This window comes from Myotis myotis, unplaced genomic scaffold (genome assembly GCF_014108235.1).
Source record: "Myotis myotis isolate mMyoMyo1 unplaced genomic scaffold, mMyoMyo1.p scaffold_m19_p_12, whole genome shotgun sequence".
Lineage (NCBI taxonomy): Eukaryota > Metazoa > Chordata > Mammalia > Chiroptera > Vespertilionidae > Myotis > Myotis myotis.
This window is the reverse complement of record NW_023416316.1, coordinates 60,696,605-60,706,168: the sequence shown is the minus strand read 5'-3', so window position 1 is coordinate 60,706,168 and position 9,564 is coordinate 60,696,605. Positions and strand designations below refer to the sequence as shown.

The following is a 9,564-nucleotide window of genomic DNA, read 5'->3' as shown; positions in this document are numbered from 1 at the left end:
TTCTATAACGATCCAGGTGAGGATCGTTTTCTGTTGATCAGTTACAAGAGCCAGTGTGAACTTAACTGGCAAATGTCTTTAATTAAACATTATCCTGAATAACCTTTTCATTAACAAAAAATTGGAATTTATAGTTTAGAAACAGCAAATAACCCCGGCCCCTCCCCCACCAACTGTCTCCAAAAATTAAACAGTAAAAAAATTATGTCATAAAGTGATTTATTTAATAAAATAGATCATATACCTCTCTGTAAACATTTTGTAAATTCCTGATGTACACTATATCTTGAAAATAACCCCTTGATTTTGGTGTCAGGTGTTTCTCAGCTGGTGCAGAAATGTGAGTGGAGATTGTTTTGGGGCTGAGCAAACAATGCCATCGAAGAGGGAGAGTCAGTCACCATATAAATTCATTCTGAATTGGTTGCCTTTCCTTTGAGGATTGTTACACGATTCCAGTGCACAGTGTAATTTCCACTCTAACGACCTCCCAGGCACAGGAGCTGTATTTCTTCCGTCTCAGGTAGTTACGGATTCTTTGGAAGTACTTCGGGACGAGAATTCCCAAATTGGGACAAGCCCGGATGTCTCCTTCCCTCTGCTCCAGGCGCTCCAGGCTGTGATGAAGGCTGGACAGGAGTTGAGACAGGAGGGTGTGGTCCCATGCAGCCAGGCTGCGCTGTGCTCCGAAGAGGTGGAAGATCTGCAGGAGCATCAGATGGTGGAAGCAGGTGCGTTGTGTCTTCTGCATCTGGGTGATTGTCTCTAAATTCCAAGGGAATTTGAAGTCGTTTCTGTCAGCCAGGCATAAGTGAAGGGGCGTCCTTTGTAGTTGTGACAAAAGAATTAAGACTCTTCCGTTGTCTGGTGTATGGACCCAGTGTATGTCCTCCCATAGAGAACCAGCAGGGAGGGAGCAGAGCATCACCCCTGCCAGCAGCCACACAGAGATCTGGGCCATTGCGAGTTCCAGTGATGCAGGGACTACCGCCAGGGGGAGGCGCGGGCACAATTAGCAGCCACTTTCCTTCCTGGGATCCCGGGAAAGCGCGCTTCCCCCGCTGGCCGCCAGAGGGCGCGCAGGAGGCCTTGAGCGGAGCTGCTTTGGGGAAAGTGCAGTCAGGCTGGTGTGAGAGCAGAAGCGCTGGCCGCCCGCAGAGCGCCTGGTGCTGCTTTAATAGTGAAGGCGAAGCCCTCCATTCGGGCGCCGCGGCCGCCGCTGAAGAAGCAGCTCTGCCCGCGCCTCCCGCGGACACTGTGCTCAGGAAACCAGCCCCGGCGCGGGCCTGCCCTGCGCTTCCCCAGGAGTGTGGGGCTCTCCTTTTGCAGGGAAGCTCCAGCGAGGCCATGTTCGCCGGGAACCCGTGTGCTGGGGGGTCAGAGGCTGGAAGGAGAGCGTGTTGGGGGGTTTGCACAGAATTGGGGCGCTTTGTGCGCGAGGTCCCCCCAGACTCAGAGCTGGACACGGGAAGGACGGGCGCGCCTGCTACGCGCTGGGGTCGCTGTGGGGTGAGTGGGGCGCCCGGGCCACGGAGGGGCGGCTGTGCAGGGGCTTTGGGGCTTTTGTGCGATGTTTCAAGGTGACAACCTTAGGGAGCCATGGGGTAAAGTTAAAAACACTGGAGAGTGCGAGCACTGACACGCCTTTTCCAGAAGCTACTAAAAATGTTAAAGTACTTTAATGTTAATTATAAATATGAAGCCTGATGTTTAAGAAATATTTTATATTCAAGCATCAGTAAATTAAACTTTTAAAATAGTTAGTTTAATATTAAATATCGCTGCAAACTTTAAATATATTTTAAACTCGAAACTATTAACACATTCTCTTAAACTGTAAAAAATATTTAAATATTGATTTAAATATCCACATAATATTTAAAATATTTTAATCTTAAGACATCATTCTATAAGGATTTTTAAAATACTTATACATCGAATATTAACTATTAACTGAAAATTTAAAATGTTTTAATTTTTACCATTCAGACTATAAAAATTCCATGTATGAAACTTCCAGTTTATTTCAACTGTATTTTATTTGTACCAAAACAAGGCTTTGATATAGTTTTACTGTCTTGGCTGGAATGGAAGCAAACACTGTTTAGTGTTTTCAGGATGACTTGTGTTCAGCCTGGGCTGCCTGGCTTAGCGCTGGAGCTTTAGCCTATGAAACCTGGAAGTCCTGGTTTCATTTGTGGTCTGGGCACAGGACCTGGTTGCAAGCTAGAACTCCAAGCGTGGGGCTTGCAGGAGGGAGCCCATCAAGGATTCTCTCTCATTATTGATGTTTCTATAGGTCTCTCCCTTTACCTTCTGCTCAGGAATCAATAACAGTATTTTATTTAAGATATTATTTTTTATAAAAGGGATTACTTGTTTTTGTTGAGTTTCTTGTAACCACGTGTCAATGGTGAATCCTTTTTCTTTAACTTCACTTTACTGAAACATCCTCATAGGACCGCACTTTGAATGAATCGCTAAAAGTAAAACTTGGTGCTGTGTACAGGCTGGAGAGAACAGTTAGCAGTCAGATCTTTTCCTTTTCTTTGGTTAAAATTTTGTAGACTGAATGGAACTTGCTAAATTATATTTGCACCGTTTCCCCTCCCTTCTTACGCCTCTGAGGGACTTGCAAGTGGAAGGTCATTTCATGTCTCTAAAATGTTGACATTTTGTTTACCACGGATGTGCTGCATTAATTCATTTTTCCGTATTGCCTGGAAGTATTGTGTATCTTGATGACAGAGATGTGAGTCCTTCGTAAACTCTGTGCTTGAGGGAAGTACTCTCCCCTTCTGCTAACCCAGGAAAGAGCTTTTGAATGAATGACTGTTGTGATCTTCAAGGGCTGAAAACCTAGCTATGTCCCGTCTCTTACCAGCATCACGCTCTGCCTCTTGCTTGCCTGTTTGTTTATGTTTCCTGAGCCTCAGATAACACCCCAGAGGTGGTCCGCCTCTGAGGGTGACAGAGGGGACTATTGACTCATTGTTCCCACTCACAGAACAGCAGTGTTTTGTCAGGAACCTTTCCTCAGAGCTGGTTCTCTGCAGAGTGGGCTCTGAGATTCCTCTCATTCCTGTGCCAGGCACTGATCTCGGTGTAACTCAGTGCCTTCCAATTTCCCCAGCACCTTTTATTGAAGAGTCTGTCTTCCTCTATTGTATGCTCTTGCCTCCTGGACAAATATTAATTGTGCATAGTCTCATGGGTTTACTTCTGGGGTCTCTGTTCTGTTCCAGTGATCTATATGCCTGTCCTTGTGCCGGTGCCAGGCTGTTAAGATGACAGTGGCTTTGCAGCATCACCTGATATCTGGTATTGTGATTCCTCCAAGTTTGTTCTTCCTCCTCACTATTGCTGCGGCTATTTGAGGTTTTCTTTGGTTCCATATCCATTTTTGGAGCATTTCTTCTAGATCTGTGAAATATGCTATTGGTATTTTAATAGGGATGGCTTTGAATCTATAGATTTCTTTGGGTAGCATGGGGATTTTAAGGATGTTATTTCTAGGAATCCATAAACACTGTATGTTCTTCCACTTTTTTATATACCTTCCTCTATCTCTTTTGTTCAATAGTTTTCTAAGTGTAAGACTTTTATCTCCCTGGTTAAGTTTATTCCTAGGTTTCTTCAGTTTTGTGGGCACTATGGTAAATTGGATGGTTGGTTTAGTTTTTCTTTCTGAGAATTGATTTTTAGTATATAACGCCATAGAGTAAAGAAAACTTGTTCAATAAATGGTCTGGGATGATTGGAAAGCCACATGCAAAAGAATGGCTGGGTTACAGTTTGTCCCCATGAATAGAACTTAACTGAAAAGGGATCAAATACAAAATTAGAAAATCTGAAAAAATAAAATCAATAGAAGAAAGCATAGTTACCTAATGTATAGGCCTTGGCTGTAGAGAACATTTTATGAACTTGACTCCAAAGGCAAGTGAAGGGAAAAATAAACGAATGGGACTGTCTCGAACTAACAAGCTTCTGCAAAACAAAAGAAACTGACAACCAAACAAAGAGGCAACATAGGAACCGGGGAGAATATTTGAAACAATAGCTCCAACAAAGGGTTAGCATCCACACTATATAAAGAACTCATAAAACTCAACACTGAACAAGCTACCCAACCAGAACATGGGCAGAGAACCTGAATAGACGCCTCTCCCAAGAAGACATACAAACATCCCACAGACATATGAAAAGATGTTCAATGTCACTAGCAATTTTGGAAACGCAAATCAAGACTACAGTGAGCCACCGCGTCTCATCAGTTAGAATGGCTATTACCAATAAGACAAGTATTAACAAGTGTTGGATAAGTTGTGGGTCAGGGGGACCCTCATTCATTGGGATATAGGTGCAGCCACTATGGAAAACAGTCTGGCGATTTCCCCCAGAAATGAAGACTAGAGCTCCCTGCCATATGAGCCAGCAATCCCTCTCTTGTGTATATACCCAAAAACACTCAAAAACATGATTCACAAAGATATATGCACCCCTCTGTTCACTTCAGCATTATTCACTGTGGCCCACACAAGGACACCACCAAGGTGTCCTTCAATAGAGAATTGGTGAAAGAAGACGTGGAACATAGACACCATGGAATACTAATAAGAAAGGATGAATACTGCCATTTGGGACAGCGTGGCGGCATCCTGAGAATATTATGCTACATGACATAAGTGAGGCAGAAAAAGCTGAGCACCATGTGATGTCATATGTGGGATGTCAAACTAAACTCATGGACACAAACAGTAGTGTGGTGGTGGCCAGAGGGATGGTGGGGGAGGGAGGGGAGTGAAGGGGGACTTATAGTGACAGAAGAGGATTTGCCTTTGGGTGGTGTGCATACAGTGCAATATACAGCTCTTGTAACAAATCCACACCTGAAACCTATATGACCCTATGGACCAGTGTCACCCCAAGACATTTTTTAAACAAAAGAGAGAGAAAAATAAATAAATAAACCCTTAAATCACTCACGGGGTGTTGCAGAGAATGTTCCCACGTGGCTTTATGTCAGGGAGAAATGACATAACCCAATGCATACAGAGTATCTGGGGTTATACAGACACAGGTTTAGAACTCCACTACCCCTACCGTATTTTATCTTAGATCATTGTGATAATTACTTTTGTGTTTCAATTGGATTGGCCCATGAGGTGCCCAGCTACTTGGTTGAACTTTCTGAATGTGTCTATGAGGGGGTTTCGGTCTGAGACTGACAATTCAGTAGATGGACTGAGAAAAGCTATTGTTCTCCCTCATATGAGTCCACCTCAACTACCAGTTGAAGGCCTTGAATAGAACATAATGGCTGACCTTGGAATAAGAAAACGATAATTTAGCTAAATTCAATGTAACAAAACTTATAGCAAATGGGAGGATGAAGGGCACAATAGGAGTAAGGAGAGAGCACAGCTGTTTGCCCCGGCTGTGGGATGAAGGAGAGTAACTTTTGTCCCACAGCCAACCTTCAGCTCTGCAAAACCTGCCACATGATTATTGTTTCATTTTTTCCCAAATGTAATCAGTTGGGAACAAGGAATGGGAATCATACCAATCAACTCACAAAAGACTCACTTTAACTAAGAACACCCAATTACTAATACTCTCTAGCAAAATAATGGATGTTCCTCATTTTCAATGTGCATTTCATATGATTAGTGAATCCATTCAGCAACTTGGGTCATCTACTGGGAAATACCATTACTACTCAAGATGACATAGAAGTGGGCTATGTCTCTCAGTGGTTAGTGTTGACCCACCCGTGGAAAGGTTAAGAGTTTGCTTCCAGCTCAAGGGCATGTACCTAGGTTGCAAGTTCAGTCCCCGACCTACTCAGGTGAAAGCAGAGCCCAACCAATATATGTCTCTCTCACATTGATGTTCTCTGTCTCCCTTCCTTTGTCTCTGAAAACCACTTTAAATAATAAATATAAGAATGACATTACTGAGCACCTCCTAAGGTCTAGGCACTATTCTAAGCATATGAATTCATAGTTCATTCCTTTGCACACTTCTTTGAATACGTGCATGTATAAAACAGGTGTTTCTCAAGCACCTTCATGTGTCAGTCTGTTCTTCTAACTTTAGTACAGGAGTTAACAAATTGGCAGATATGGTTCCTTTCATTATTTCTTTTTTATGAAGAAGAAGACGAAGCCACAGGGAGATTAGCTTTCCCAAGTTCCTAACAATCCTTGAGAATCTAGAACAATGATGGTGAACCTATGACACGCGTGTCAGAGGTGACATGCGAACTCATTTTTTTGGTTGATCTTTCTTTGTTAAATGGCATTTAAATATATAAAATAAATGTCAAAAATATACATCTTTGTTCTACAATGGTTGCAAATATCAAAAAATTTCTGTTTGTGACACGGCACCAGAAGTAAGTTAGGGTTTTTCAAAATGCTGACACGATGAGGTAAAAGGTTCGCCATCACTGATCTAAAAGTTCTAACTCCATAGTCTAAGACAGCCGTGGGCAAACTACGGCCTGCGGGCCGGATCCGGCATGTTTGCAATGAATAAAACTATTGAAAAAAAAGACCGTACCCTTTTATGTAATGATGTTTACCTTGAATTTATATTACTTCACACAAACACTCCATCCATGCTTTTGTTCCCGCCCTCTGGTCCATTTTAAGAACCCATTGTGGCCCTCGAGTCAAAAGGTTTGCCCACCCCTGGTCTAAGCTCTTAACATTCTAGGAATTTCCCTCTTCCCAGGAACAAAGAGGCTGCTGAGCATCGGAACATGCTTTCTCCAGGACAGTCTGTGTGATGGTTAATTTTAGGTGTCAACTTGGCTCGGTCAACCACCGGCCACCCTGAATTTCACCTTAAAATGTACCTGGAGGTAGGGAAGGATAAATGCAGCAGCCCAGATGGTCACAGTTTAACCCAGCAGAACTCCAAAATGGCCGAACAACCTCTTTGGAACTTAAAAGTAACACAGTTGACTTCCATTAAATCTGCAAAGCAAGTAAGAAGGATCATACCATTGGAAAGATGACAGGCAGTCAAAGGAAAAAGTCCAGAATTGCCATGTTTTTCTCCTTTGGCTAAGCTGGTCCATGAAGGAGAGTAGTAGAAGAGAGAGAGATAAAGGATAAAGATATATTAAAATTGTACCCACAATTTATTTAAAAGCAAGTGAACTGAAGCATTGGCTAACTCATCTGAGGCACAGATTCAAGAAATCCTCCCACATTGATCTCTGCCTGCTCTCTGAGATATTCACACAGCACGCACACGCAGTTATGTGAATTTGGCTGATTCCTTTCCCTTCAGCATCGATGTCATCACTGAGACATTGGCATTTGCTCAGGGCCCAGAAGCACACGTCAGCGCGCTCCTAGAGACAGAGTGTCTACAGCACTTTGAAGAACATAGAGCAGCCGCTCAATGTTTGCTCCCTCCCTTTGGCTTTTCTTCTGCTTAGAAACCTGGAAGCGGAAACCACAACAGAACTAGAGGCAGTGAGGGCGGGGAGGGAAGGGAGGGAATACATCCAGTTCAGCAGGACGGGGAGGCTGGTAGGAGAGGACCAGATGCCAGTATCAGCCAACCAGCACCATGTATCTTTTCTACTTCCCTCTTCCGGACTCCTCCCAGATAGTTCCACCCTCTCCTTGCTGACAGAATAGAAATCGGTGACAATTCTGACATTATCCCTGAGCATCTTCCAGGTTTGCCAGGACTCTTCTCAGTTCCATGCGCTGCCAGCTTTGCATAGGCACTTTCTGAGAAGTGGAGGAACTGTTCTAAAGGACTTAATAAAAGGGTACTATTTTGAGATAGATTAAAAAAAAAGTATTTAGGTTTTCAAAATTAAAAAACTCAAGAAGTTTTCTTTGATACGAATCAAATAAAACAAAATGCAAATTTCATAACAGAAAAGTTACGTTTTATAAATTTTAATGTAAGATAAGAGCAAATATTGGTTACATAAGTACAGAAATATGAAAAGATGAAAGAATAAATGAATACAATAAATATATAAATAACAATAAATAACCATTCGGGCAGTAACACATCCGGGACCGTTGACCCAGGAACTGAATTTTCTAATATTTTCTCACTTAATACCCTGACAACAGATTTCCTGAGGAAAAGTCAATAAATTCTGTGACTAGAGCAGATGTAAGAGCGTTTGCACATGACCCAGGACAGACGGGCAAAGGTGAGGCGGCACATTCATCAGTGAGAATCCTTTCAGGGGGATCCCACGTCTCCATCCTTATTTCTTAGGCTTTCTTGCAAGGCTGTTGTTGAGGAGAAGGATCTCATGATTTCCACTCTGACAACCTCCCAGGCGCAGTCACTGTATTTCTTCTCCTTCAGGTAGAGACGGATGCCCTGGAAGTACCTCTTCAAGGCCAGGGTAGGGCCCTGCATGGCCAGGGCAGATCCTTCCTCTCCCATCTCCTCCACCAAACACGTGTCCAGGTCTTCCAGCTGCCGGTGGAGTCCTGAGCGCAGTTGGTCCACGAGGGTCATGTTCCAGGTGACAGAGGAGTTCTCTGTGGCCAAGAGGTTGGAGACCTGCTGGAGCATCTCATGGAGGACAGCGATGGCCTGGGCCTTCTGGACCTGGGTGCCATCCACCGTTGCCCGGGGGAATCTGAAGTCCTTTCTGTCCTTCAGACAGAAGAAAGGGGAGATTGTGCTCATTTGGCTCAGAAGCTCTAAGTTCTCCCTGCTGAGCAGGACGTGGTCCTGAGGCAGGTCACAGCCCAGAGCTCCCCCGGGGCCAGCGCTGAACACCACCAGGGCGGTGAGTAGAGAGAGCAGGAGGGCCATGGGCGAACGAGGGTGCTGCTGGCCTGGCTGAGCTGGGCGTCTGGTGAACAACCTTGGGCCAAAAGTTGTGCAATGACCTTCTTTCTAAGCATGGCCCTTAAATAGGGAACACACCGGTTTTCATTTTCTAAACATTTCTTTCCACTTTCCCTTCCTTTTTTTGTTTTCTTTTAGGTGGTCTAAGGAGATGTCATCAATCTACAATATTAATTTTCTATTTTAATTTCCCAACAAACTTTAGATGTTTCAGTCCACGTGGATACTTAGTCAAATGAAAAGGTCTTTGTCCTAATCTGAAATTGTGGTGGGTTTGTATATACTTACACACATGCACATACATATTTTTTTATTGCATAAATATTGCTCTTCTCTGCTTTAGAAACAGAATTGGGCCGTAACTCTGGACAATATGGGCGCTGCTGACTTTGCACAGGGAGCCAGGCTCCCTCATCCCTGTGGGCTTGTGTATTTTGTAAGGTACTTGCCAGACTCATGTGGTAAATAAGCTCTTTAGAACCAAGGACTGAGTGTAATTGACTGTTGTGTTCACTGCAGAGGCCGAGGTGATTAGTGACTGTGTTTGGGGATGTTTCTCTTCTAGAACCCATTCCTGCAGGGCCCTGTGGTTATGCCTCACGGGGCCACTAGGTCAGGACTCTAGACATTGCCATTTCTTTCTGATATTTGTAACCTGTTGTTAGTGCTCCTCAGGCTCTGCCAATACCCCCGGCAGGAATCCAGGTTCTT

At 43.8% G+C, this 9,564-nt stretch overlaps 2 protein-coding genes across 2 annotated transcripts; both read right to left on the bottom strand.

Moving 5' to 3' along the window:
* Nucleotides 1–321: 321 nt before the first annotated feature.
* LOC118667586 (interferon omega-1-like) lies at nucleotides 322–983 on the bottom strand. Its single transcript, XM_036331275.1, has one exon. The coding sequence runs from the start codon at nucleotides 959–961 to the stop codon at nucleotides 446–448; it is 516 nt and encodes a 171-aa protein (XP_036187168.1). The 5' UTR covers nucleotides 962–983; the 3' UTR covers nucleotides 322–445.
* A 7,246-nt stretch (nucleotides 984–8,229) lies between these two features.
* LOC118667585 (interferon omega-2-like) lies at nucleotides 8,230–8,817 on the bottom strand. Its single transcript, XM_036331274.1, has one exon. The coding sequence runs from the start codon at nucleotides 8,815–8,817 to the stop codon at nucleotides 8,230–8,232; it is 588 nt and encodes a 195-aa protein (XP_036187167.1).
* Between the last annotated feature and the right edge of the window lie 747 nt (nucleotides 8,818–9,564).

Excerpts from the sequence above, each read along its gene's own strand:
- LOC118667586 (XM_036331275.1), bottom strand. The coding sequence starts at position 961 with ATGGCCCAGATCTCTGTGTGGCTGCTGGCAGGGGTGATGCTCTGCTCC.
- LOC118667585 (XM_036331274.1), bottom strand. The coding sequence starts at position 8,817 with ATGGCCCTCCTGCTCTCTCTACTCACCGCCCTGGTGGTGTTCAGCGCT.